General features: G+C 41.9%; 3 protein-coding genes across 9 annotated transcripts; 1 reads left to right on the forward strand and 2 right to left on the reverse strand.

The window, feature by feature from the left end:
• Positions 1-1,254: 1,254 nt before the first annotated feature.
• On the forward strand, positions 1,255-26,985 carry LOC107226746 (PWWP domain-containing protein 2A). 5 transcript variants are annotated; one of them, XM_046743068.1, is made up of 6 exons: positions 1,255-1,327; positions 14,305-14,745; positions 21,048-22,376; positions 23,045-23,612; positions 23,707-23,841; positions 24,073-26,985. In XM_046743068.1, exons 2-6 carry the CDS (start codon positions 14,594-14,596, stop codon positions 24,217-24,219), a joined length of 2,331 nt encoding a protein of 776 aa, XP_046599024.1. In that variant the 5' UTR covers positions 1,255-1,327; positions 14,305-14,593; the 3' UTR covers positions 24,220-26,985. The 5 variants fall into 5 exon arrangements, with proteins under 5 accessions (XP_046599024.1, XP_046599023.1, XP_015523140.2 ...); XM_046743067.1 differs by lacking the exon at positions 1,255-1,327 and adding an exon at positions 6,508-6,643; XM_046743069.1 differs by lacking the exon at positions 1,255-1,327 and adding an exon at positions 19,311-19,418 and having other exon boundaries at positions 14,611-14,745.
• Positions 1,981-6,577, reverse strand: LOC107226747 (inhibitor of growth protein 3). 2 transcript variants are annotated; one of them, XM_015667655.2, is made up of 6 exons: positions 6,440-6,577; positions 5,906-5,977; positions 4,983-5,342; positions 3,879-4,293; positions 3,549-3,747; positions 1,981-3,424 (listed from the first exon to the last, which is right to left on the reverse strand). In XM_015667655.2, exons 1-6 carry the CDS (start codon positions 6,465-6,467, stop codon positions 3,308-3,310), a joined length of 1,191 nt encoding a protein of 396 aa, XP_015523141.1. In that variant the 5' UTR covers positions 6,468-6,577; the 3' UTR covers positions 1,981-3,307. The 2 variants fall into 2 exon arrangements, with proteins under 2 accessions (XP_015523141.1, XP_046599028.1); XM_046743072.1 differs by lacking the exon at positions 6,440-6,577 and having other exon boundaries at positions 4,983-5,531.
• On the reverse strand, positions 7,466-11,674 carry LOC107226748 (sideroflexin-2). Of its 2 annotated transcripts, none has more exons than XM_015667656.2 (9): positions 11,518-11,674; positions 10,336-10,547; positions 9,254-9,424; positions 8,936-9,134; positions 8,720-8,845; positions 8,541-8,607; positions 8,366-8,465; positions 8,245-8,292; positions 7,466-8,141 (listed from the first exon to the last, which is right to left on the reverse strand). In XM_015667656.2, the coding sequence occupies exons 2-9, from the start codon at positions 10,488-10,490 to the stop codon at positions 8,027-8,029; spliced, it is 981 nt and encodes a 326-aa protein (XP_015523142.1). In that variant the 5' UTR covers positions 10,491-10,547; positions 11,518-11,674; the 3' UTR covers positions 7,466-8,026. The 2 variants fall into 2 exon arrangements, with proteins under 2 accessions (XP_015523142.1, XP_046599029.1); XM_046743073.1 differs by having other exon boundaries at positions 10,336-10,500; positions 11,518-11,626.
• Positions 26,986-27,951: the final 966 nt, after the last annotated feature.

Raw genomic sequence — 27,951 nt, forward strand, 5'->3', positions numbered from 1 at the left:
AAGAACGTCTATAAGCAAGACATTTTTTGAATATCCTTCGATCGGACGGTTGCTCTCAAACTTTCGTTTTCAAAAACTTCCGACAATACGCAGACCCGTGGGATAGTTTATTATACCGCTACGCAGGCTACCCTAGAAGTCGAAAATGCGGACCTGTGCTACTTTTGCAAACTTTCATCGTCATTACTGGATCTTTCATGCATTTTTCGTGAAGTGATCGAAGATCCGGATTGCCGAAAGAAAATCTGTTCATCCAATCTTGGGCTTTTCGGTCGTCCCAATACTTGGTGTCGAAAGTACGTTTGTAGATCGATTTGCTAGTTAGGTCAAGCATCACGGGATGTTGGGATCTGAGATCCTTTCGAGATTCCCTTTTCACACGCAAGTGATTCAGGGGATGATCGACGGTGTTTTCATAGTAATGAGCACGCTTCGAGGACGTTTGATAATGGTCGTTAATAACCCCATTCCGCGGCGAAGACGGTCTACACGTGCAAGAAGCCATGTCTCGCGGAATTTAAAAGTTTTTGTCGACACGACCGGTCGTCTGTATACAAATCTCCGAAATTATGCGAATAACACCGTCACGAGGACATAGCAGACTGCTATTACTACGATAGTACGCGGGAATAAATATTGTGATTACAAAACGCGATAGCAGCGTAAAAGAGCGCTTATCGCCTTAGCGGATCATCTCCATAGATTTCGTAGGTTGTCTAACTTGACATTCCGGCATTCCTCCCCTCTGAAACAATGGAAAAACGCCTTCCCGCCAAATTGACTGTCCTCCGTACGTCGTGAAGTTGCCGATGCAGCGCCGATCGTCAACCGTCGAACGATACGAGGTTGAAGTTAGTTGTTTTGTTTTGATCGGTTTACTGAATTTCAGGCAATCGTATAATCGCGAAATAACGGCTTTTCCCTAGTACGGAATCGTCACGATAACGTAACTAACTTCAATATGATCGAACTACGAAGAACGCGTTTGTGGTCAGTCTCGCAAGTGAAAACAGGGACGAGAATCGCGCCGGTCGCTGGGATGGGTTAATTACGCGACGTACATGCTTCCGAGCCATTGTCAGCATCTCGCGGTGTATCACTTACACCTAGGTACCGCTCTCGTACCTAGTCCGACGTTATTTTCGGTCACTCGGCGCGATGACCGCGGTCCGCGTATCGACATAAGAAGTTGAAGCGACGCTGTTGTTATGTGTTTAAACGGCTTCAACGTCCTTGCGACAGTGTTTGTGACTTGTGCCTCGGTGATAATATCGTGCGTTGTGCAACACGGATCGTATGCCTGCTCGTCATCCTGCACCTTCCGAAGGTAATCTGACAATTATTACACATAATTATTGTGCCTGTAAGCATGTAGGAAAGCATCTCGAATTTCACTGTGCGTGTTATACACACTCTTATCGATGTACACCTACGCAATCCCTCGATGGATGCAGACACCGGCGGTCACGCATTTCTTTCGTTTGGTGTTTTGTATGTACGTCGGGTTTAATCTGCCTCCCGTGTTATATGTAAGAATCATATCTTACGCATTTTTGATTACGGAATTGATACTCCTCAGTTTGTATGTCAACTATTTCTGCTCCATCGCAATACAACTCTCGATTTCGTCAGATTAGGTATACGCTAGTTAGGCCTACCTTAAATTTGAAACGTCGAGGGCGGAGGGGGAATATCCAATGAAAACATGAGGCTGAAGTTAGTAATGTTGACGTAACGAAAGATCAGAGAAAAAATTATTATTGCGCATTTTTAGAATAATTTTCGATGTAAAATTGGCTTTGCAAAATATGAGTACATTTTATTTATCATGGTTTATTAAATTTCAAACATTCCTAAATTTCTGAAAATTCCTTTGTCAAGTACCAAATTTTCATGTCAAGGGAGTCGTGTGATATGGGCTCACCTGGGACATAATACAATACTGCACAGGAAGATGGGGATATTAATGTTAACACACAGTCTAAATAATTGCCGTTTTTTCGTTCAATTTATTACACGTCAAGATATTACATTTATTATGTTCATAGTCCTAGTCCTACGGAAATAGTAGTCAGCCTGTGTTCTTCTTGAATTTACATGATTTTTTTCTGTTCTCTTTTTCTAATCTCCTTGCACCAATCTCCGTTAAAACAAATTCCAGATGATTATATGCAAATTTGTTTATACTTTTGGATTTGCTAATGACAGTTTGGCCTGTTAATGTACCACAATTGACCGATCGTCTCTTTTATTATTTTACGACTGAGGACGGTAAGATAATTAAGAGAAACGGAATAATGTACAGTACAACTTCTATCTTTGTGAGAAATTGGAACCAGGGATTGTTGAAGTGATGAACGAATGAGTGTCTTTCTCGCTACAACCCTTCTACGCCATCTCAACTCCAAAGCTTTCCTCCCCATTTGTTCGTGAGTTTGAGCTCTGCCACCGACTGACGATATGGACCTACAATTATCTACAATGACAGGAGTTGTACCGTTCATAATGAGGCGATTCCGACAAATCGTGCCATCGCATCACACATCTTATTACACATTATTATGTTTGCTACATTTATTTATAGATTTAAAACATTTTTTTAGTCGTTTTAGTTTCGTGAAATTTTTTTCGTTTCTTTCATTTCCGTTTCCTTATTTTTTGAAAGCACATAACACTTATATAGTTGGTATGTTTTTCATTGTTTACTGAACTTGTAACGATCGAAAGATCGATACAACATTGGCTAAGCTTGACCACGGTCACAAATTCTATACGAAACACATCAAGATCGTTTAAAGAGAGAGAGAGAGACAAGGTCACAATAAGGTTACAAACGAATGAACTTATGGGGACCGTTGAACGTAATATCTGAGGTAAAAAAACATTTTTCGCCAATGTTGAGAGAGTTTACTTTTTCTTCTTATTGTTCGTTTTTCTCATCTTTTTTTTTAACTGCAAGATAATCCCCAGGTAAAAACGCGGCGTGTGGAAAAAAACGAATGCCACGCAGTTTAATTAGGTACTTCTCAAACTAAGCTATTATATCCCTCACATTTATAAAACACGAGTTTATGACTCGAATCAGGTTTTGCGCTATACAAGAGCAAAACTTAAACTTGAAAATTCATATTCTATAGTTATAAAAAACAAAAAAACCTAACATCAGATTCGCGTCGACTGTTCTATGTAAATTGATGATAATAAATCGGCAGATAGTAGCTAAGAGGTAGTATTCATTTTTTTACGGTTTTTGTTTTTACTTTTCCTTATCCTTAGTGTTTATATTTCAAAAAAATATCTTTCCTCATTAATTTTTCCGACCACCGCGCCTCTTCATAGAAGACGTACACTGCGGACAATACCATTTTCCTTTCGGTGGCGCAGAAATTCCGACACACGGGTAATGAAACCATTCAAACGGACACTGAAACAAATGTTGCAAATAATTATCAATCGAAGTAAATATGGGAGGAAAACCCTGCGTACTGCATCTGTTTTTATAAATAATACATAGAGCAAATGTAAGCATCTTAACGCTTGATACTCACATCCTGGTTATCGCAAGCAACCATGTCGCCGTAAGACACTTGATTGCATATGCAATATCTCGGCTCGTTCGGGTCGTACGGCCAATCTGTATTATCTGCATCTGTCACTGCTGCTGTAGCCGTTACTCCAGGTGGAGAGACGGGTTGTTGAACTGCCGCTGGTATCACACTGGTACTAGGTACTGTAGTATTAACTTTTCTGCAAGCGAAGAAACACTAGTGAGTTCTGTCGGTGGAGATAAAAATACAGGAAAATCTGGTTTTCTTTGATCATTGTACCCCGAAGTCTTATTTGGCCAATTGAATTCTTCTCTTTCAAAGTATACATACTTTTTATGTTTCTTGGTGGTTTCTTGAATCGCAGCTATAGCAGTCTGTGCAGCACCAGCTAATTCCCTACTAAATTCAGCCGCGTGAACACCTCCGGTATTGATGGCTTCATAGCTCGCCTTAAGACTGGCGGTTCGCCGTCCCTGCTGCATTTGTTGCGTTGCAGCAATTGCCTGCGATGCAGCAGCAGCTATCGCGTTACCACCAGCGCCAATATGCCCTAAACCGTAATTGACCGGACCAACTGTACTAGCTATTGCCGTCGGCGCGGATGGCAGAGTAGTTGCAATTATTGGACCAGAATTTGCCGAGGCTGGTCGTGATTCTGGAAGACTTTGCGACGATTTTTCAATCACTAATCGTTTTTCTACCGATACCGAGGACGCGTTGGAGTCTCTCCGTTTCTCTGACCGTGCTGCAATTAAAAGTATCAATAAATACCAGATTGAACAGAAATTTACTTGAAGAACCGTTTATGACAGCAGATCACAAGTACTTGAAAGTATCATTGGGGATAATTTATAATCTGTTAGCCCTTGAGTCCCGGTAGCTAAGGGGAGTCCAAGTAAAATTGGTTCATTGCACGTTTTCTTAGCAAGATTTCTCTGTGATTGTGACGAAGTTTTGAACTTTCGCTAGATAAAATATAAACTATCATCATTGTAAACTGTTTTGAATCAGATGACCTGGTTCACAACTCATTTTATTTTTTTCAAGTTTCCAAACAGACGTAGCAATTTTAAGAAAATATGATAATTTGAACAGTAAAGTGAAATGTGAATATTCTGCAGCTGACATGTTTTTGAAATTCGATTTAGAAATTGAGAATATACAGTAGCGCTCAAAAGTATTTTGACAAAGATAGTAATTCAGTTAATTACATACAAGTAAAAACTACAAAAATAAATAATATTATTGGTCGAAAGAAATTCGATGTTCTACATAACTGTTAAAAATTAACTCTCGATTGCTCAAAAATAAAGTGAAAACAAAGAAAAGTAAGAAAAACGATTGATCAAAGAAGTTACAAATTTCATATTATCAAAATAGTTTCGAGCGCTACTGTATCATTATTGACGTCCATAATTGACGATTTACACTCACAATGTCCGTGACTGTCCCGAGTTCTAGTAGAAGTAAAACTATAACGATTCTCTTTTTGACTACTGTTGGTTGGCGGTTGATCCAATTCTAAGGATCGTTTTTCTAATATTTCTGTAATTCCTTTGTTGTCAGCCTCAAGTTCCATTTTAAATTTATGAAGCTCTTGGTCAAGTCGCCTCAAGTATCTATCCACCAAATCGTACATCTGATTAGCTAAGTGCACTTTTTCATCGGCATCTTCTAAAGTTTTGTAATAGTCTTTTCGTATCGTTTCATATTCCGCCTCCTTGTCACTTGGCTTCATTTTCTTGGCGTTTGAAAAGAAGGTTTTCACCTTTTTCTCCAGGCTATCCATCGAGTCTACAAAGTTTACAACAGATTATTGAAACTACGAAGACAATCGTGGTAGAATGACTCGGTTCTTGCGCTGTATCCCATAATCTTTTACATTATGACACGCAGAGTAACAGGGTTTGTACGCTTTTTGGAATATGAAATTCCCTGACTTTTCCAGGTATTCCTGCTTGAAAATAGGAATTTTCCAGTAACCTTTCAACAAAAAAGACACTGATTAATGACAATATTTTTACAAATTAATACTAATACCTTCAATATGACCTAGTAACTATCTTACTTTCTGACTATCAATTTACAAACAACAGCCTGCAATTTTCCATAAGAAGAAAATGAAAAACGGTTTGGTATCAAGTAATATATATATAGAATGTACGAAGTGGTGCAAGGAAACAAAATTTTAAGCGCAATTATTTTGTCTCAAGATTAGTAGTACTTTGTACAAGAACGAGCTTAGTCCTTCGACAGACTCAAAATTCCAGTCTTGTTTTCAAAAGTCTCTAACTTTTCCTTCCATATTTTCCTGGTGCGTACGAACCCTGAGTAATATAGAAAATAAAATAGTATACTTTGCACTCCCAGGTCCATTTCTCTCATCTCAGTGAATCTGTCGCGCAGCTCCTGCGGAAGATGTTCGATCACTAGAAAAAGTAAGCGGAGTTGGAGTTTCGAGGCAACATAACCAAACGGTGGTTCAAATAAAACGGATGAATATTGTATGAAAAGCAAAGTTGGAGGCAAGAAATCAATTTATACGGGACTGAAACATCCCTGATACATTGTCGGAATTAATAGTAGTGCAAAACTTGTGGGTAGTGAGATTGGCTTGATGTACTAAACGTCCGAATAACATCAGCCTAACCTACAAAAGGCTAAATAATTCACGTCTAATACAATCAAATAAGATGACGGTGTCGATGTCGGGCTAAAAGAAGACGAAAATTTTCCATGAATAACGAACACGCGAAACTACAACGCGATATTGATGGGATCTTAATTTTTACGAGGATATTTGTGAGGCTCGTCGAGGCCGAATGCCTTCGTTAAGGTTAGTAGGTCCCTTGTAAGTTCGGGCTTGTGCTGTCGTCTCCGATTTTACGTACTTTCGACGTAATCTTCAAGATACAGCATCCTTTCGAGCCGACGTACAGTTCCTGGATCCTGGGTCTACGGTTGTTTTACTATTTTCGAAACTGAGGTGCTGACCACGGACTCGGAAATTTATTATATCTCAGCAGTCGACGGGAAGCGTGTTTACGGCGACTTGATTGCGTGCTGCACCCAAAAACATTCACCCATTCATACTGGTAATTTTATTTATTCTTGTAGGATAAGCGATTCATCACTATTTCTGCCAACGATTATATTGATTCTTTTTCAATCTGCCGGTGGCTTCCCTTCATCAATTTTACAGACGTAAAAAAAATATTCACTGTTAATATATCTCTGCCTAGCGACGAAGCGCAGATCTTGTCTGTCCGTCGGATCCTGACCTCCATCTTGAAAAACACGAGTCAGGATATCAGGGGCGGATAGATTCAGGGTCGTATTCGTCGTTACTTAGAACCCCGTGATTGCATTGTTCAAAATGCCTTGACTACGTTCTGATCAATTCTTTATCCCTGAAGTAAAAATTCATTAAACTCGCGCGAAGAATCAGCTACATGAATGATAGTCAAGATACCAATCTTAGAGGCACAGGCATACATATTTTTTGTTAGGTAGAACAAAATGATTCGACGTAGCCCAACACGGATCGACCTGAAGCTCGATGATTTGCTGGAATTCGAGGCTATAAGGAAAGAACGGGAAAATAAAAAGGAGGCGGAGAAGCAGCCAGGATTCAATCCGCCAGCTTGGGGCAAAATTCCACCAACTGAGTTACAGGAGCGTATTGGTTACGTTCCACCACCGTCGCAAGCTCCCTCACTTGCTCGTCCTAATATATAATGAATTTGTGCAGCATGTCTATATATTACTTTACAAATACGGTTTTATCAAATTAAACTTTTTACACCATTGGCATAAATCTTGAAGTTAATTATCTTGGCTCATAATGAGTAGTTTGTTTTGCAAAACTATCTTCTTCAATCACAGGGATAAAAGAATGCTAAGAATAATGCGTGTAATTATGGTCAAACGCGTTTATTTAAATGACTATTAATAACGTACGTATACTTTTATCTGTACAGGTATTTGGCGTTTGATATTACAAATGTTGAATGGGAAATTTGCCAATGCATAGGCATATTGTACTCCATAATGAGTGACGAATAGATGAGAAAATAATCACAGCTGATATTTTAGTATTGCCAACTAATACGTTTCGTCATCTCTGTAGATGATAACCATCAATTATTGCTAAATAATCATCGCCCCTATCTTACTACTGCATTAATATTTTTCATATGATCTGCATAACCTAATCTGAGTATTATCACCAACATTATCAACTCGGTATTAAATAAATTTAATTTTCTTGAAATAGTAAAGAACTTCGGTTTCCAGTCCCCATTTGCCTAAATAATTTTTCATGGCATATTATGGTATATATTTTATGAGATTCCGCGTTTCTATATTATTATCCATTCATTTTACTTTCAAGCAATTTCGCTTGATTCGTAACGAAGATGCAACGGAAAGCACCATTCCGTTTCCACGTGGCTACGTCGATACGCCGATGAAAATACTTATAACCCCTTATTAAAGTACAGGAACTTTGGTACATTTCCGTCTTTGCAATTCTTCTTCAAAATCTCGTAGTTTTCTGGCTCCCACTTTTGAATAGTGCTCACGGCAATGGAGCTGTAAAAAGCAAAAGGAATCGTTTTCTTTTTTCTGTTTCCATTTTCTAAAAAAATAACATAATTCACGTAAAACGTCACGGTATGATGAAACTTGAACTCACCAGTTTTGCGGGAACAGAGCGCAAGCAGTTGGTACCATGAATGTTAGGCTAAAAAATAAAGTCACAGAATAAATACTTTCCATAACGTTGATGAGATATTTGTGCGTATGCATCTACTCACAAACATCCGACTAGCATAATTTGAATTGGTGCATGAAGTGGTTTAATCCTCTGCATCCAGCCGTACGTTTCCAGCTTCGCCATAATTGGCGGAAGAATCACTGTATAAAGAAATAATTGAGATAACGTTGTCAGACAATTAGAAATTGAAAATTTCTATTGCATACGTTACTCACGCATTCCTGGGGCGCACATAACGATCCTTGAAAAAGTTACTTGACTGATACCCTTGACTGCAGCGATCTGTAATTAAACGTACTTGAATATCCATGATTAACTTGACGTATTCGCGGTCTAACGGTATCAATATCGAGATGATAAATCGGTTGTTGTTAAAGTCTTCGTAGGTGCTCACCTTAGATTTCGTTAACTTGTTACCGTTATCGTCGCAGACGTCAACTCCGTTGGCGATCTCGACCTGCCTCATCAATGGAATATTCGCGCAGTTTGCCGCAGCCACAGCAGCGAATGGGACGTATCTCTGAAAATGATCGCTTTTATAAGATCTCGTGTTTTCTTACGAGTTCGCGATTCTCCAAGTTGGATATTTAGTCAATTCGATCAGACTCACGGCCATCAGGGGGTTCGCCCTTTTCTGCCAGTAAGATTTGCACCCTATTGCCGTTATCATTGCGGCGGCCGTCGCGCTGAAGTACGCGGTGCAGAGCTGAGTGGTGCTTACAGGGCTGTTCGCATTTCGGTTTGTGTAGTTCACAAGGGCGTTGAAGGACTGGTTTACCCATTGCCAAAATACGACCGCCGTCGTTGTTCTGTCAGGGAAAATTGCGGGCGAAATTCACACGGGAGATAAAATAACTGCACGCTTTCAAAACGGCATTCGCCTACAGCGTGATTAAGTAACGTGAAAGAAAAAACTAAATATAAGTACCTATAAAATTGAAGCATAGCTCCGGTGATGGCCATGCCTCCGGGTACCTGGAAAGACATTCTTCCAAATACATTTTGCAAGTCCCCAGTATCCGGGTGAAACGCCGATTCGTAGAGTTTTTTTGCATAAATTATTTTCTCCTTGCTCGTTCCGACGGGTTCCTTGCCCACTCTGAAACAAGACGAGAAAAATGTTCCGCCTATACCGTCGAAAATCTTTGGCTAATTTTAAAGTGCCTGGTGCATCTTGTAACGTATTATATTGTAGGTATAGGTATACGCTTAGTATAATGTGCAGAGGCGGCAAAATACGAGCTGCTGCATGTTTGTACCTATAGTCGCGAAAATGTCCTTGTCCTCGCTGAACTTTAATAATAGATTTCATCTAACCGATGCTCTTTGCACACTTCCGCGTAAGTACGATGTGCATCTGGGTGAACCTTGATCCTCATATCTATACCGTTTTACGCTTATTCCGTTCGCGATGGCGAAAAGATAAAAATATATGCCACTCGATTAAAAAAAAAAATGTATATAATATCACTCAGAGTGCAATCTTATACACAGCCTTGCTACGTAAGTTATTAGAGACAGCGCGCGAATTACTTAATCCAACACTCAACGCTCAACACTAACAGTATGCATAGTTCCAAGGTCCCGAAGTTAAAAATCAGCTTCTCTCACTTGTGAATGATAATAATTATACCAGTTTGTTTATCAAAATTATGCGCTGGTAATGGAGATTTTATATTATACAAACTGCGTCAATTTTTATTTATCATTTAATCCCATTTTAGACGGATAATAATTACGCTTATATGGTTTGGAGATGCCTCGGCTGATTGTTGAATGTATCGAGCGGTGATTTTTCAATGCCGCATTGTTCGATGCAGGGATGTTATGATGTAATTCGAAGAATCAACACCTGGCACGCAGCTTCTTCCGCGAGCATAATTTAGAACATAGTACGACACATGCAGCATGCCTCTCTTTATGCAATAATACACGTAATATAACTTGTGTGTTGACAATTAACCCATCGATCGCACATCGCGTCACATGAATTTTAATCGCGAAAATTACCTGTATTGTTCGCACAGCTCCTTTGCCGCCAGGAGTTGCTCGCTGGAAGTGGTACAGGTCCTGAAATCGGTTACCCAAGCAAAATGCTTCCATCGTCCAGCGAAAGTGCTTAGATCCCAAAGCGGTTTATCCAGATCTATCCTTTCCACTGCCATGTCGGTGTCTCTGAATGTCTGAATTCTCGATTTACAAGTACACGCGATAATTTGGCTCTGTAAGAATTGCAGTTTTTATTATTATTATTATTATTATTATTCTTTGAAAACATGTGCTAAAAACGATTTTTCGGTCGTCCAACATCTTTGCAACCTTACCCGTTATAACAGTTACGAGAAACAAAATACAATCGTAAAGATTTGAAAAGTTAGATCAGTTCTGTAGAGGTGGGTCGGACATGGCTTAAAATATTGAAACTACGGTTCGTTCAGACTCCTCTATACGACCGTTTAATTCGGTATAATTAAGGCTTGCAGCTGAACGTTCAACGTTGAAATTTTTTGGCCGTAATACGAAGTCCGGAGGTTGCCCTTATTCTACTTTACAAGCCTTTTCCTATCCGGGGACGCCGGCTTTACGGGCTATCGACCTTCGCTTGTACAGAACTGTAGTTACCGCATCGCCTCGTTCCTCTTCCTGCCTATAATAATTACCGCATAATGTGCACATGTGTTTTTTCCTTCGATTTGCGCAAAAACGGGCATCCAGCTGCAGCCGGTCCACGAGGTTGACCCAATTCTCCTATTACTGTATATTGTATACATACGTTACAGGTACGGGTTCTCGTGCATAATAATACAGACGGGTCTATTTTCATTCGTTGCCAACATATTCAACACTTTTCGTCCAGATCTCAGGCCAGTTTACATAGCATAGATAGCGAGAAGAATATGATACGTTAGGCTTAAGGTGGGTAGGTGTGTATTGAACGAACGAACGGACGACCGTCACGTGAGCGTATAAGTACGCGAGAATCAAAGTGCGAGGACGGTAATTGTGAGAAATGTGATCGTGAGAGGTCATACAGGTATGCACGGTTTATCCTTTGGAGCGACGATTAACGGCTGAATCTCATATTAATTCCGAATTTCGTTCGATCTCCGACAGTTGCGATGAGAAAAAAAAGTAATATAAACTTGCACACGTTGCTTTTTTATTGGTAAACAACATTCCCAATCCGCTTACCGGTGACCGCGTGTGTCGCTTCGCCTCGCTTCTTTCTTCACGTCACTGATCCGCTCGCTGCTCTCTACTGCCGCTTATCGTTAGTACTTTCGAAGAATGAAAACCTGACAAACCCACCGCGAATACCGACACGCCATCGTCAGGGGACAAGCTTCGGAACTTGGAACACCGCCGGCGGACGGCTCCGTTGGCAACGTCTTCCTCTTCCTTATTTTTATCTCACTCGTGATCGTCGAATTCATTTTTATTTTTAAATTTGCATTTTTTCGCTCACCTTTCTTATGCCGACGATGTAATTCTATTGGTATAGCCTTACATTTCACTTGCCTTTATTGTTATAGGTATAAGAACAGGTGAAAAAGAAGAATCCTGTAATGCGAATTGAAAGCCGTTTACCCGTACGAAATTTCATTTCTCTGATATATGAACACGTATATTATTATGTATTGGCGAATCCTTATCACTTGTGACATGGTAAAAAAACAAGAATCGAGAAGAATTACTTGTCGCGCTAAACTGACTGTCAGAACAACGGTTGACAATAAAGTTTCGCAATATTGACAGTGGTACTAAAATTCTGAAACACATTTTTCTTACATTTTTGTTCGTACTAATTCAATATTAGTTTATCGCTATCTTACGCTATCAGAGGGTATGTGAGTATGTGGGTTGCCATCCAACAGGCGGTTGAGTGAAGAGCTAACGTTCGACTTTAAAGTCATATAAACTCAGGGCCGTGACGAGGATAGTCACGGACTGGCGCTCTTGGTGCAGCGAACAATGACTTCTGTTCACGTCACGTTGTAGGAATTTATTCACTCGCGTGTGAATTTATTGACACGCGGAGACAGAAGAGTCGAGGAATTTTTTTTTTCTACTCTGTTAATACTCTGAAATGGTGAAAAATGTACAGCAACAAATTTGGTATGACTCATAATTATAAGGTATATTTGTATAATAATATTGCACAAGGTGCGGCTGAATTTATGAAGAAAAGAAAAACGTTTGAACAACATTTTTCCGAGATATTGAAACGTTGAGGCTATAACGTCATCATGGCTGCCATATACAATTGGTGACACGCTTGCCGTTTTATTCCGGTTGTACGATCATTTTCAGCTTTCGCCTTTTATCGAGTATTATCTAAGGCAAAACTGTACGATGGCAAGAATAGTTTAATCACGATTCCGTCTTCGACGAAACCTTCGAAACTCTGAATTTAGCTCGTAATATTCGCGCGTCTATCTGCACGAGCATTATATCGATAGTTTATTCATAAACTTGAAATTGTCGAGGTACGACGTCGATATTTCTAATACGCTTTGCGATATCGAATGCAATGATTACTCACGATTATTCTGTGTACCGCAGGCTATTGATAGATACTTTAAAACGATTACAGGGAATTGCTTTTAAATGTTGTAACCCTCGATCGATGTTCCATACACTATAGTATTACTGCGCGTGGATACAGCGACAAGATTCGGCAAAATGTACATATAAGCTGTGATATAATTCATTGCGCTGTCAGGGGGTTGGGAGGGGAGAGGGGCAAACGTTGCAGTGAACGTAGCTAATTTCACCGAAATGAGATCTGTATATCTGTTCTTCATGTGACGTCAAAACCAGTAGAATTTCCTTTCAAATAATTCACGGTCGCGTGAGATTGCCTGCGGAAGCACTGCAGACGATGATCTAACCAGTTGTTTAAATTTATATTTTTTTCAGGCACCAGAGAAGTAGATACAGATGCCTCTTATATTGTATACGTATATGTATCCATTGCCGGCTGTAATTGACACAGTTTTTGTACGAAGTCAAGGGATCAATATAGTCAGAATTTAACGAGCGGTGAGCTTTCCCCTTTCGACGAGTCGAGCTGCTGACTCTCAAAACTTGCAACACCACTTTGCCTTGAAAACGTAGCTGAGGGATAGTCATGTTGGAAAAAAATTTCAAGTATTGTAACGATCGACGTAAGCGCGAAATATTATTAAATTGATGGTTTTTTCCCCTGACAGTGTAATTAGAACCGTTAATATTTACGCGAGTCGTGCAAAGTTGTCACGATGCGGGTCGATCTGTGTCATATGGCCAGCATTCACGGAATCATCTTTCAGTCATTCTAGGTCACGCGGGTTTTTCATACGAATAAAGTCATTTTAAACACATGGGCGGAGTCGGTTATCGACTTGTACAAAGTCGATACTGAATCACGCTGTTTCGGGCAAACTGAAGAATCTACCAAATTACCTTTTAAATATTGTTTTCCCGATCAAAATTTGACCGTCTAATATTCAACGAAATAACACCGACGAAATATGCTGTATATAGCCTACGGCGAATTTATAATTCTCCATGAAAATGCACATCTGTGTGAAAACTTGAAAATTCACGAGGCCGAAGTTATAAGTAACGTTAACGTATCGAAACGTTGAAACAAATATTACTATTTTGCATCTTTAGAATACCTGAAGAAGTTGAATTTACAAAAATTGAGGTTGTTGACGCTGTACTAACAGTTTACTAAATTTCAAGTAATCTTAAAGTTGCAAAATAACGACTTTTTCCAAAGATGCATCATGACATCAACGTTACAAACTTCAGCCTGATGAAAATTCAACAGTCTGATCGAAGTTCAAGTTCTTTTTTTATCATTGCAACAGCTGAAACTATTTCCGAATAAAATAATCAAATGTCCAAAAGTCACCACGAATCATACACATCATCTGATCAGGCGTACTTTCGATTCTCGAATTAAACAATTTGCCCCTTTTTTTTTTGCAGAAATCCTTTCGCACGATTGACGGAATCGTCGAATAGGACGAGAAGGCTGGTTGCGGAATGAAACTAAGGTACCGGAAGCGGATCGCAGCGATTAAAATTGTGACGCGTGGTCGTCGGAACCCACGGGGCCCCGGTTTAGTCGGCCCTGAACCGTCGCGACGTCTCGCGCATGCGCATAAGAGAGCAGCGATCCAGCTGTGCGTTGAGCAATGGCGGCTTCCCCTCGCCCCGCGGCGGGCAGCTCGCACGTCAGTCCGACAGACCCGAGTAATAATTCTCACGAACCAATATGGCGGACTCGGGAGCCCCGACCGAGCTGGGTCTCGTTAAAGGTGAAAAAATCCTCGTGAGCGTGGAATCAATGCTGCCAGACATCGTTGTCGTGTCGTTTGAACACGGGACTAAATTGTTTCAAGGGGCGCTGCTCGACGCTACGAAAAGGTAAGAAGGCACCCCGCATTTACACACACCTTTCCTATATACGTATATCAAAACGCACGCCCCTTTAAACTCGCTCGCTGGCTTTCGTAGATCAGGCGAAACGGCGATCTGTCGTCGCCGATATCTCGTTCTATGTTTCGCCCGCGAAGACGGTAATAGCCGCCTTTGAAACTACCTAATTTTACGCTGCAGAAACCTAACGTCGCCTCGTCCTTCCGTCGACCGTTCAAGACCGTTTGCCTCGTCACGTTTTTCGCTCCTTACGAAGATCCCTCGATTCTTCCTCGTCTCCCGGGTTTTTTGGGGTGATATATTTCCGGACTATCCTTCGTTGACGTCGCTCTCTTTACTCGCCTAATTCTACGTCTCTGTGTTGGATGCAAAAAGTATAAACCAGCAGCGGGTAGACTCTCTGTACTCCTTCGAATTTCGCAACACTTTTTTCTCGTGCAACGACGTGACTCAAGGTTTCGGTTTCGAAAACTTATGCTCGCAACTTCTTCGTCGGACGAATTGCGTCCGGTCCATGTTTGGCTTTCAAATTCTCAAATAGTCACCGAAGGAACCCCGCCTTTTTTCGGTAGGTGATAAGGAAAGAGAGAAAGAAAGAGGGAGAAAGAGAGCCGTCGTTTTGTAGCAGCCTTGCCTGCATCCTCGTCCTGCATCCTCGTCGTCCTGAATCCTGCAACGAAGGGGTTTTTTTCTGCCGGACGCGTACGTAACCTGCGACGTAAGGAAAGCATCTTGATTGTTTCGTAACCCCGTTTTCGATCGGTCAGTCGTCTCGAACTGGAAACAGGCTTCAAAGCCTTCGACTGTGCGAGCGACCGATTCCCTTCAACCCCCCCGAGAGTGCCGTTAAATTCTCGCACACATTCTCTCTCACGATTCTCTGTGCCTGCATAGTCTGCACACAAAGTCTCTTCTTGATTCGTCGAGGCCCCACTTTTCCCCTCATTCCTTATTTCACCCCGATAGCATTTCGATATCCGCGTTGCAAAACAGATAGTTCTGACGTATATTCATACAGAGCACGGCGTGCACGCTGAGTTTTAAAAATCAACTATGTATGCTGTTTTGCCGATTATCATCCCGAGATTACAAGTTCAAACGCTGATAAGCTGTGCACTTGGCGAGTACCTGCAATGTGATGCAACTTCTTGGATCGTAGACGTTTGCAAGGACGGTCAATTTCCTTCGTACGAATTCTCCGGGAAGCGACGGCGCGCCACGTTGTCCTCTTCGTTGTTCGTAATGATTCAACACTCATCGAACGCGGTCGGCACGAGTCGCTCTTTGTTAATTTTTCTCTTGGTTCGCTTGGTCATTTCTACATCTAGTAATTCCGGTCCATAGCCATCCCGCCTTGCGAATAGCGTGCAATATATTCGTATATCTGTTGCTAAACACACTTATCGCGAAGCGGAAAACGAACGATTCCTAAAATACATGTGTATACACACACATGATCGTGTATGCATATTCGTGTACATTTCGTAGATTGTTCGCCACTATGCTCCAAAGAATGCTAATTAATTCGACACTGCCGGTTCATTATACCGACGTATTACACACATCGAGACTCGCAAGTTTCGAATGTTTTTCATATTACTGACGCAAATCGGGAACACTATTGCGTGCACGTATCATATTTATCATCAATATCGTGTGCATTGATTATTGTACCTTGCGAGACGATAAGGACGTTAGTATAAGGTGCGGTATACAAAGAATTCATTTCCTTAAGACAGCTGCGATCGAATAATACGTCGTCGAGGCTCTGAAAAGCCGTCGGCATGATCATAATATTGCGTCGTAAAATTAGAGTCTTCTTTGTCTAATTTGTCTCGGAAACAAACATGAACGGTTCTATTGACATTTATAGCTATACACGTACTTGGACGAATACAATATATAGTTGAAGAAAATGTTGAGAAGTCGAGCGTGTGAGTAACGAGCGCTGCGCGGTGTCGCCGCCTCGCAGCGACGGATTGCTTCCGATATGCACACGCTAGCCACAACAAGTGACGACGGGTCATCGCTCGCCCGAAACTTATTCTACCCTTGCACCCTACAGACCTCGTTTCTTTTGCTAAAGAAGAAGGGTAACCCGGAGGGTTGCACGAGGCTGAAGCTAGCAGCCGAAATTAGCAGTCAAACGTTTTAGTGTTCATTCCGATAAGGTAATGAAGTCGAAAAATGTAAATTTTGTGAAGTAAGCATCTTGAACCTGCGAAGATTTTATAGAATTATGAGGTTAAAAATGAACTGCTTTTTTTTATATTTCCAAGAAGTTTAACAAGTTGACATATTCGTTGCAATTTGCAATATTCATGTAAGGAGTAGGGGTTATACGGTGTTGGTATGATATTGTAAAAAATTAACGTTGCAATATCAAAATATGAAAGTGCTGTGAAATTTTAATCGCTGTTCGTATAATCATGCAAATCGCACACATGCCTCTTGCCAGCCAAAATATATTACATATACATCGAGTGTCAGTAAAATATTTTCCACCACTCAAATGCTTATAACTCATATTGCAATTCAATGCCATGGATATTATGCATAATTCTAATTGTAAGACGGATGCGTGACACTTCTTTCTATTTCCGAATGGAAACAACTGACCTTTAATCGTTTGGATTCCATGCGTCATGAAAATATAATATTTATTTACTAGAAACTCTGGATCTACTTGCGCCGTGGATAATGAATTATATGTTTACGCCTCGAGTAGTCGAGTTATTCCTGGAAGCCTAATAGAGCCGAATGTCATCGATCTTCGATAACGGGGGAAAGTCGAAACGAAACCCGAATCTACTCGTTACAGTATATTCTATACTTGGATTCAAAACAATTTCAGGTAACGGGCAAACGATTCATTTTCTCGAATAGTATTAGCAAGAAAAATAAAAGGAACTTCAATACAGCAGCCTATTCGCATCAGCTCCTAAGGTTTCGGGAGTATAAATTCTGTGTGCATACTCCGCGTCGTTCCTCTTTCTCCTTTCCGCAGAACAGGGCCGCGTGAATGATGATGATGTACAGCAGGATGCGGGTGCAGGCCTTGTGCCTGCGATGCAACGTGCAGGCAGGCAAGGAGGCAGCACAACCAGCAGAACTTGGTTCTGGGACGTGATTAATGGCCGCGCAGATGTATCACGGCTCATTGGAACCGCATCCGCGCTAAGGATACCTCCGAGAATTGCTCTCGTATCCACCGTGCCTTGTGAATAATATTCCGTTTGCAGCACGTATTATACCTACCTATCATCGAAATGTCAAGGTTGAATGATATTCGTCCCATGTAGCCAAGGGTCGAAGGAATTGGAAAGAATAGCCGCGAAACTGTCGCTCACATCCGGATCGGGTGTTTTTCGTCTCATCGTTGCAAAATTTTTGCCAATCTCTGAGGCATACGTTGTACGCCTCGTATTGGCTGCGCGGGGGCGAAGGTGACGAAGGGGGGGGGGGGGACATCTGATCGGCGAATTCATTTGCAATCTAAATTCGTTCAATTAACGACATGCCCGCGGATGAGACGCAGCAAGATGGCCGACCGAAATGGTTAGGAAATAAACGGGGGTCGCCTGGCTCGCCTTGTGCCGCCCCCCCTCTGCCCGTCCGTCTGTTTCTGCCTACTTTAGTTGATTGCCAGGTAGGGCTCCGAATGCCATCGCGTAGAGTCACCCCAAATATGGTCAAAGACGCCTAACCCTAACCTTTTTTCATCCGGTTTTCTCTTCAGTCGGATGACTCACTCGAATCGTCAGGTTTTATCATCCGGAATTATTCGCCAACTGGCTTATCCTGTAGAGAAGTCTAGCTATTCAAGTTATTTTTTACGATCCTCCCAAACTCGTTCTGGGATAATTAAGGCGGATGGATAATTAAGGCGCATATTATCATTTTCGTATACCGATTCACGATTATGTGCCCATAGATATACGTATTATCACGTAGAATTGAAAATTCGGATCCAACTATTATATACGATTTTGGATAACGTCGTGTGGTGAAGAAATAGGGACAACCTTGATCCTTGAAGCGACCATATTTAAGCAAATTTTAACCGTATCGTAATTCATGATCACCTGTTTCCGGAATTATTTCTTCCGCCTCCATTAGATTATACGAAAGAACGCGCGTGTACTGTCACCGAGGACTAAGCAACAGTGTGAAATGACATAACTTTTTTTTCTACCGAGTTTCTTTAGTTATGAAATACTGCAGTTGATACGTACATAAGTATATCGGTCTGAGATAAATCCCCGGCGCCGCACATCATAATATATATATATATATATACATGTATGTATATATTTCTGGCATGGAGAAACAGCTTGAAAATAACGCGTGCACCAAGTTCCAGTTATTATTATTACTGTTATTTTTTTTCCTACCGCGATAACAAGCCAACCGGCAGCGCTACGCTAGACCATTCACACAAAAGTTGGTCAAGTTTCCTGATATACGTGCGAGGCACTAGAATTTTTTAATAAACTATGCCACTGTATTCTACAATAAGCTCATTCAATTCCTTCTTCATCCGTGTGTTCCAGGTTCATTCAGTTGGGTTGAATGGATGATTGGCTCTCGATGACCCGTCGACGATACTGCAGAAATAAATTCAATTCGAGAATTAATGCAGAGATCGTTATATTTATTCGGTACCTACTGTAAAAATAACCAAAAATCCACAATACTGAAATATGAAACTGCAGTTGTTGCTCATTGTACACACCGTTGTGCTACGATAAAGCGTATAAACTGTATACATTCTCGTTATGCTTGTACCGAATTGCCAGAGAAAGCAAATCCAATCTCAAACAGTCGCTCTCTGTTCGTTTCTAGATAGACGTAAAAGAGATATCAGATTTTGTCCGTTTTACTTCAAAATCCGATATACTTAATCAGTCAACGTTCTTAACCTTTTTTTTATTTTTTTTCTTTGTCAAGTAACGGTATAAAGGCACTTCGACTCTCGGATTCCGCGTTTAGTGTGACGATGCCGAACGAATGCAGTTTTTAAAATCGGCGCCGTTACGCTTTGATCTTATCCACTCGATTTCCTTCTTTATCGAAGCCTTTCATCGATGAGCCATCCACACAATGTGTAACCTACACTGTCAAGCAAAACCGTTGCATTCGTCATCAATTCGATATTGATCTATCCTGCCTCCGCTTCAACGACGTACCTACATAGGTGCACACAGTCAGGGTATGCACACATGCAAATTAACACCCGTCTTCGTCGTATTACCTGGATGTATCTATCCTGCACACATACGTTACACATAACGCGCGTGCGCAAACATCAATGCCGTCAGGCACATCAGGCAATGGCCATTGCTCTATCGAGTTGGAATTATTTGTCCATTTCCCCTCGTTTTGCTACACGTCGTTAACCTACCATTCACACAGCTCGGCTTGTTCAGATATTTTCGTTTATTGATCGTGGGTCGTCGGATCGCTACACGCTCATTACCGATAATCGTCGAGTGGCCTGCTCTTATGTAGGCTTAGGCTCTTTGTTTCTTCGCTCAATTCTCTTCCCTCTTTTCTCCCTTCGGACTCTACGCACGCAGGCTGTGCCTCACCTGTCGTCCGTCCGTCGTCCCGCGATCGTCACCCAACGTCGTCGGACTTGCGTGCCTTCACGTCTCGTCCCAGCGCCTTCCTCTGCTCTTTTATCTCCTCCGTATACACGTCTCGTGTTTACCCAGCCGTTCGTTCCGTTTCGATGCACCGAAACCAGATATATATATCAATCCGCTGCATTAGACGGTGCTGCTGCTGCGTAGCACCGATGCTTTGTCCCGATCCTGATGATCGTACGAACGTCGATTTGTCGGATCATGTCGGAGAACGCAGATCGCAGTCGGCGGTAGTCGAGAAATATCAAATACTTTTCTCGATCGTCGAATGCTTGTCCCTTGAATCGATACGTACATTAGGTGAGAACGGTGAACACCTCATGCGACCTGTCTACGTCTTACTTGGTTCTATTTTTAATTCAAGAAATTTGTGCTTATCGAGTCCGCCGTTTGGCATTCCGCTATATTGTCACATATTTTTAGTTTTTTGACTGTTCATCGAGACCGAAGAGAAACTGACATTGCATGATCGAAGTTTGATCGATTTTTAACGACTAGTTCGTGCAGAGTTTCTAAAATGAATATTTTAGTCGCAGGTATACTCGTGGAAAAAGAAAAGCAAAAAGAGCCCCTGAATCTTATCTGTAGAAGATACTAAGGAATTGAATTTTTGTTAATGATTTTAAAATTCCAATTTCAAAGACTAATTACACACAATATCCGGGGACGTTGTTGCAGAGGATTGCCATGCGGCGTTCAACTTCCGGAAGCAGTCCCCGGCGGGGATGGAGACAAGTTCGCATCGATCGGAGCAAGGTTCAGTTACTTCCAAGAGAAACGTGCCGCGTTGCAGGTTAACACGCCGGCGAAGATTGACCTTCGTAGGAACATAAATCCACCGGCGCGTTACAAAAATGCCCGGCCGACGGTGCGTCTCAGGCCGCGACAGGTTCTCTGCAGCAAGTGCAGGTCGATATGTAACGAGAACAGCGAAAACGTTGACGTTAGCAGGAAGCGGAAACTCGCGGAGGAAACTACGCCGACGAGACGGAGCGACAGGAGTCGATGTCAGCCGACGACGGCGAAGGGTCAGCGGAATCTCTTCGCCGAGAACCAGACGGAAAACACCGGACCGTCGCCTGCCCAGCCTTCAAAGACACCGGGGCTGCAGTGCGGCACTGATTCCGGTAAGATGAATCCCTCCCTGATACCGAAACTCTCGAGGCTCCGTCCCAACGAGATAAACGAGGCCACTCAGGCCGGCGGCGGCGACAAGGGGAAACAGCAGCCGCAGATTTCCGGTGGCTCGGGGTCCTCCTCGTCCTCCTACTGGTCCAAGGACGAAGAGGACTCGCCTGGAAAACCGGAGGACGGTAGGGACGAGGCTGGTAAACGGAATCGGTCATCCGAATTCGTCGGGAATCCATCGACCGCGTATTCCGCACGGCCGAGGCGCCTCAGCAGCTCCTCGGTTGAGAGCGCGAAGGTACCTGACGAGGAGGACAAGAAGACCCTGGCCGCCGCCGACTCGACGATGAGGCTGCGAACCGGCGGCGGTGGACGGGTATCGAGGAAGAAGAGGTCCGTCGGTTCGATGGAGGACCTCTGGGACGAGTCGGTGTTCGAGGACCCGAGCAGGACGGCGCGGACGACGCCGGTTATCAAGATATCTTTCGGCACGCAGGGCGAGGGGACGGTGATGAAGATACCCGCGAAGATACAATGCAGCCCCTTCGACAGGGATGGCGAAACCGACACCGAGGACACCCAGGACGCCGGCGTTGAGTTGCACGAGCGCGATCCTCTCGAACTCCTCGAGCAGACTCCGATCGTCGACTTGACGCAGCTCGACGAGAACGAGGAGGAGCTACGCCACGAGGCTCAACTTCAGCAGCAGCTCGGCCTCGGAGGTGGAAAGGACGCCAGTGCAAAGGCGGCCAAGCGGGCGCTCAAGAAGGCCAAGAAGGAGGCCAGGAGGAAGATGCTCGGTGGTGTTTCTCCGGCCAGATCACCCTGCAACGGATCCCCAAGGTGAGGTACTTGCCACGCTGATTGACGATTTTTATTTCTAGAAGCCAGTCGTCGCGAGAACGAGGACTGCTTCATTCCTTTACCTTCTTCTTCGTCATTTTTTCTTCTCGACTCACAGCATGTGTATTCCGAAAAGCAGATCAATTGTTTTGCTGTACACAGTTGTAGCTGCGTTCGGTATTTACATTTGATTCCTCGATTGTTTGGAAACGCGTTGCGATAAGTGAGAAGAAACGTCGCGTTTCGAGGTAATCGAGGAATCAGATGTTAACGACGACTGTAGTGTCTTACTCTGCGTACGACACGTCTACGATAACTGCAGCGTTCCAGTTCGGTTAGAGTATCGACCGTAAATGGCGAACAGGTGTCTTCTCATTGAGCAAGCTTGTCTCTGATTAAACTGCGGAATTGTTTTGGTCTCGTATATACATATATATATACACAGTATATACAACGTACTGATACCCACGTCGCTGCAGTTGTGTAATCATACGGTCTGTGAGAAGTTGATCTTGCTGCGTTTTATTCAACGACGTTATATCCGAACATTATATCAGTCGAGGAATATCGGTAGAAGATACGGAGTATTCAAATTGACCTTGTTCCATCCCTCACCGGAATCTGGAACAAATTATTGACGCATAAATATGGATTCGGATGATTGTCAGGTACAACCCGACGTCGGATGCGCTCTCGTACCACCGTCGGAGGCACAAGGTAAAGCACAAGAAGAAGCACAAGGAGGAGCGAAAGCACAAGGGAGGTCAGGGTCAGAATGGCACGGTAGTCCAGCAGGAACAGCAGGAGGATGACGTCGTCGTCGGTGGAGGTGGAGGAGGAGGAGGAGGAGGGGGAACGGTCGGGGATCAACAGCAAAAATGGAACGTACTTCCGGGGGATTCTTACACGGCCATAAAGGAGCAGTGTCTGAAACAGAAGCTTTCGATATCGCTCAAGAGGCTGAACACGAACGCGTACGCGAGGTGCGATTACCCGGTAAGCAACGCGTCCTCCGGGTGCAAGAGTCCGGGCGCCAGTAGCGACGAACTTAGCGAACAGGAACCGGAAGTCGACGCTGGCGAAACGGCCCCGGATTTTCCGCCCCCGGCACATCCGCTCGTGATGCGACTCGCCGCCACCCCCGTAGCCCACTGCCTGACGGCCACCGGGAGGCGGATGGACGTGGGCGACGTCGTCTGGGGAAAGATTCACGGGTTTCCATGGTGGCCGGGAAAGGTGAGGATTACTATACCGTTGTAGTCCTCGATCACTGATGCTTCGAACCATTTATGTGACTGTGACAAATAAACGATTACCTTGTACGTTTAAGGTGCTGAGCATCACCGTGTCGTGCAAGGAAGACGGCACCTCGTCCGGACCCCAGGCTCATGTCGCCTGGTACGGATCGTCGACGAGCTCTCTCATGTCTTGCGATCAGCTGAGTCCGTTCCTCGAAACCTTCAAGGTACGTTTTGTTATTCGAAACGTGGTGTAACCGTGGTGGATTTTAGAGATGAAACTGTTACGCGTATGCCGAAATTGTGGGGCATTCCACGGCTGATTAACGATAAGCTGCGAATGGGCCTAGACTGCATTTGCCGTTTCACATTGCATTCCACATTCGCCACATTGAATGTTTTACTATAAATTTCTGTTCCGTAAGGCTTGATAACGAATATCCGTTTTTCATTCACAGACGCGATTCAACAAGAAGAAACGCGGACCCTATAAGGAAGCCATTAGGCAGGCACAGACTGAAGCTAGAAGTCAGGCTACGCCGGATGATGCCGATAGCGTATTGAAGGTCTGCGGATCTCCCCGCGAAGTTAACGTTCTCTCGTGAAAGTCTGCAAGCCAATTGCCGGCAACGATTCTGCGAATCAGCAACGCAAACGCTATACGCACGCACAGAATTATCGTTGTCTTGTTGTAAAATAGAGTAACAAGGGATGAAAAAAAATTGTACATATTACTAAGTATACACTTATATAATATTAGCGGTTATTATTATTATTATTATTTTTTATTATCGGTTGATGTTACACGTATTTTGATGCAATGATCAGCAGTGTTGTGTTCTCGCGATAACTGTCGGTCTTAAACGTATAGGTATACTTATATGGGTTCGTATCTATATAATCGTAGTCGTATAAACAGACTATGCATCTGTAGATATTTTAAATCGACGGTGTTCCCTAATTGCCATGAATTTTTTCCCGCAAATCGTCGACGAAATTGTAAAGATAATTTTTTTCAAGACTGGGAGGGTTGTCGGGACCGTTTTATAGATCGTCTCATCCGATTGCCCGTGCTCCTCGATTTCAAAACTCTACATCCGCCAACAAAAGCCGATGTACTTTGAGTTTTTAACGTGCTCAGAAACGTGTAGCTTTAACAGTAAAATTATTTGATAAAGGAGAGGAGAAAAAAAATCGTTTTGTATAAAATTTTGTATTCTTTAGTTTTCATTATTGTTTTGGTTTTTTTTTTTAAATCTTTTATTAAACATGTTTCTTGGTTGATGAATTGAAAAATTAGATTTTATTCAAATAACTGCGATGAATTATTGCAATCAATCCGTTCTTTCCCCTCTCTATCACAATATCATATTTGATCAATGTTCACAAACATCTTATGTTCTACCTAGAACGCTACAATTATACACATATGTTACTGTATTTTCCTTTGGTCCTTTCTTTCGGTGAAAAATCACAGAGGACGCAGGCCGGGTTGAGACGAAAAATCCCGCGATCATCTTTCAGATTACCTCGAGTCGACAAGCGTGTCGCATATAGTGGATTACCTATAAGAAAAATGAGAACAAATGATCTTGCAATTAAGATCGCTCGTCCAGACCTCGTCTAATCAGCAACTAAAACGAACCAAAAGGCAAACAAACTATCTTAGTGTTCACACAATTACCACTGGCTGTTGTTCCTCACAAACTATTATAAATATACAAAGAACTTTATACACGTACATATATTTTTATTTAACGAATAAATAGGGCGAATTCTCATCAGAATATAAATTCATAGTCCTCCCGCTGCTACGGCAACCGCGGGACGCGAGCTTCCGTACTTAAAACAAGTTGATCATCGGTTAAAGTTTCATTGTCGGTGTTGGCTCTTCGTAAGATACTAATCGCATCCAAGAAACTGCCAAGTCGAGTCGGACGGTACAAAACTAATTTTCGCTATCATTTTCTACGTTTAATTTTCAAGGATGTGAGCTCTGTATAAACGATTTAAATTCTCTCATCATCGGCTACGTAGGTACGATTTTATCATTTTCGTTCACACGTTTTGAGCAACGAGAAAGATGAGGCTGCAGATGGTTGCGGTTCATCTAATCGCCTCGGATAAGCGGATAAGAAATCAGTGCCGTATCTCGGTTTACCGCAGTATTCAATTCAACTATCGGTATTCCCGGATCGTCGGGTCCGTTCGGGTCGCGTCGCGCGATTCTTTTTAATTTCCCTTATCCGCTTCGTTGAGTTTGAAAAAGTCATGTGGAAAAGTATCATTATTATGACTACTGCCGGTTCGAAATAGAAGATTGATACGTAACGGGATAAATTATACACTTTGGTCATTTTACTGGGACAATGACTGGGTGTCTGAGGGATTTTGCAGTTTTATTTCGTCTCCCAGGTAAATTGCGTTACCCACAGCTTTTCGTTTTTGAGCTTGTTCGTTTGTTTTCTACTTCTGAAATAGTCACGTACTTTTTCTCATTAGTTTTTACTTGTGAAAGACTTGACGCGAGAAGACAGTAATTTATTCAATCCATCGCTGAGAGAAGCACTCATAAAATTGAACCGATACTGGATGGCCTCGAACGTAAATAGAAAATCAGCCAAACAAGTAACCCGGAATAATCTAACTGAAAGTTTTTCTCACGTTCGCATGTCTTGTCTCATTCCAATATTATTCTTTTTTTTGGACGTACGAGATACGCGACGGAAGTTAAACTTGCGCAATGTTCTCTTCTTTAAAATCTTGTCTAATTATTGTTATTGTTGTAGCGCTATTTATATCACGATTATAATTGCAATGATTATATATTCCTTAACCGTGTTATGGTCGTCGCGCAATATTCATCGACTCTCAGTACATGCCGTATGTCGAAATGTTAACATTTAAGATTAAATTTTTTCGGAACATCGAATCGTTTAAACCTGTAATAATATACTCACTGGTACAGGCGTCAAACTGCTGTTAAAAATATTTTAGGTGTATAAAAGAAAAATAGAAACCGACGAAGTATTGAAAAGCGAAATGGTATTACTCTTTCGTTAGCAATTTACAACCGTCTATTGTGCAAAGAACGAAAAGTTTCGATACACATCTACATGTATACGTGTACCTCTGCTATCGTAACTAACAAATTTGCTTATTTCCTATACATATGCTGTCCTTGAAATTATAAAAATGGTTCTGTTAAAATTAGGACGTGCGTCAGGAAGTGTTTGATAATATACCATTAACGTATAACAGACCGATACCTACCGACTCGAGATATAAAAAAAAAAAATACAAACATATTCATAAATGTCATAAAACCGATTCGTTCCTCGATAAAATTATATGTGCCTACATGACTACTTGGATCGATTTTCGTTTACAAGTTGAAAACACGAGCACGGATTCTCGCGCACGCGCACGTAGAATGCATATTGTGCGATGTTATACTTTATACACACACGTTACGTAACAACCCGCAAGATATGTAGCTAATTTTCTAGATATATGGAAAGAATATGGTTAACATCTTTTGTATCATTATTAATATGGTTGTTAATGTTATTACTATTATGATTTTTATTACCATTATTCTTTAAACTTGTAGTGGTGTTGCGACGTGTGCACTACTGCAGCGGTCGACGTATGAAAGGATGTTTTTAAGTAACTGTGATTTTTTCCAATATTTTATATACATAAGTAAATCAATAAATAAATCAATTTAACAAAAACAAATTTCAATTAATACGAACAATCACGCAACTTGTATATATTTCGCTAAATCTGTGTTAAATTTATATACTTCAAGGTCGGAATTCAAGATTTTAAAAGAAATTTGATATTTATTTTATGATTATCGGTGTCAATTTTTAAAAATCTGTAATCCTATTTTTGAGAGCTTTCGTGCATATAATGCGTAATAAGTTTCTCTGTTCCTATATCCTATACTATTGGCATGGGTAATATAGATATTTTTTTTTCTTTTTTTAATCTCATAGGTATTATTATTAGCTTCAGATTGCGTGCATGTAATATGATTAATGCTCTCCTACAAGTCTCTGGAACGCCGATAATTTCGACGTTTCAATTATAATAAGCTTATTCGAAGAAAGAAAATCGTTAGGTTTCAATAGCATCGTTTCACGTACATTATACATAAATAGAAATGTATCAGGCTGTTGAACTTGAGCAGAAAATCTTTCCATCAATTTCAGCCATGATCCTGAGCTTCTTTCACTCGGAAATTCGGCAAGGATTCAAATAATGTCGCGAATGTTTATGAATGCGTGTCACGTATGAATCGTGTGTTTACGTAGACCTCATGCGGAGAG

This window comes from Neodiprion lecontei, chromosome 6 (genome assembly GCF_021901455.1).
Source record: "Neodiprion lecontei isolate iyNeoLeco1 chromosome 6, iyNeoLeco1.1, whole genome shotgun sequence".
Taxonomy (NCBI): Eukaryota; Metazoa; Arthropoda; class Insecta; order Hymenoptera; family Diprionidae; genus Neodiprion; species Neodiprion lecontei.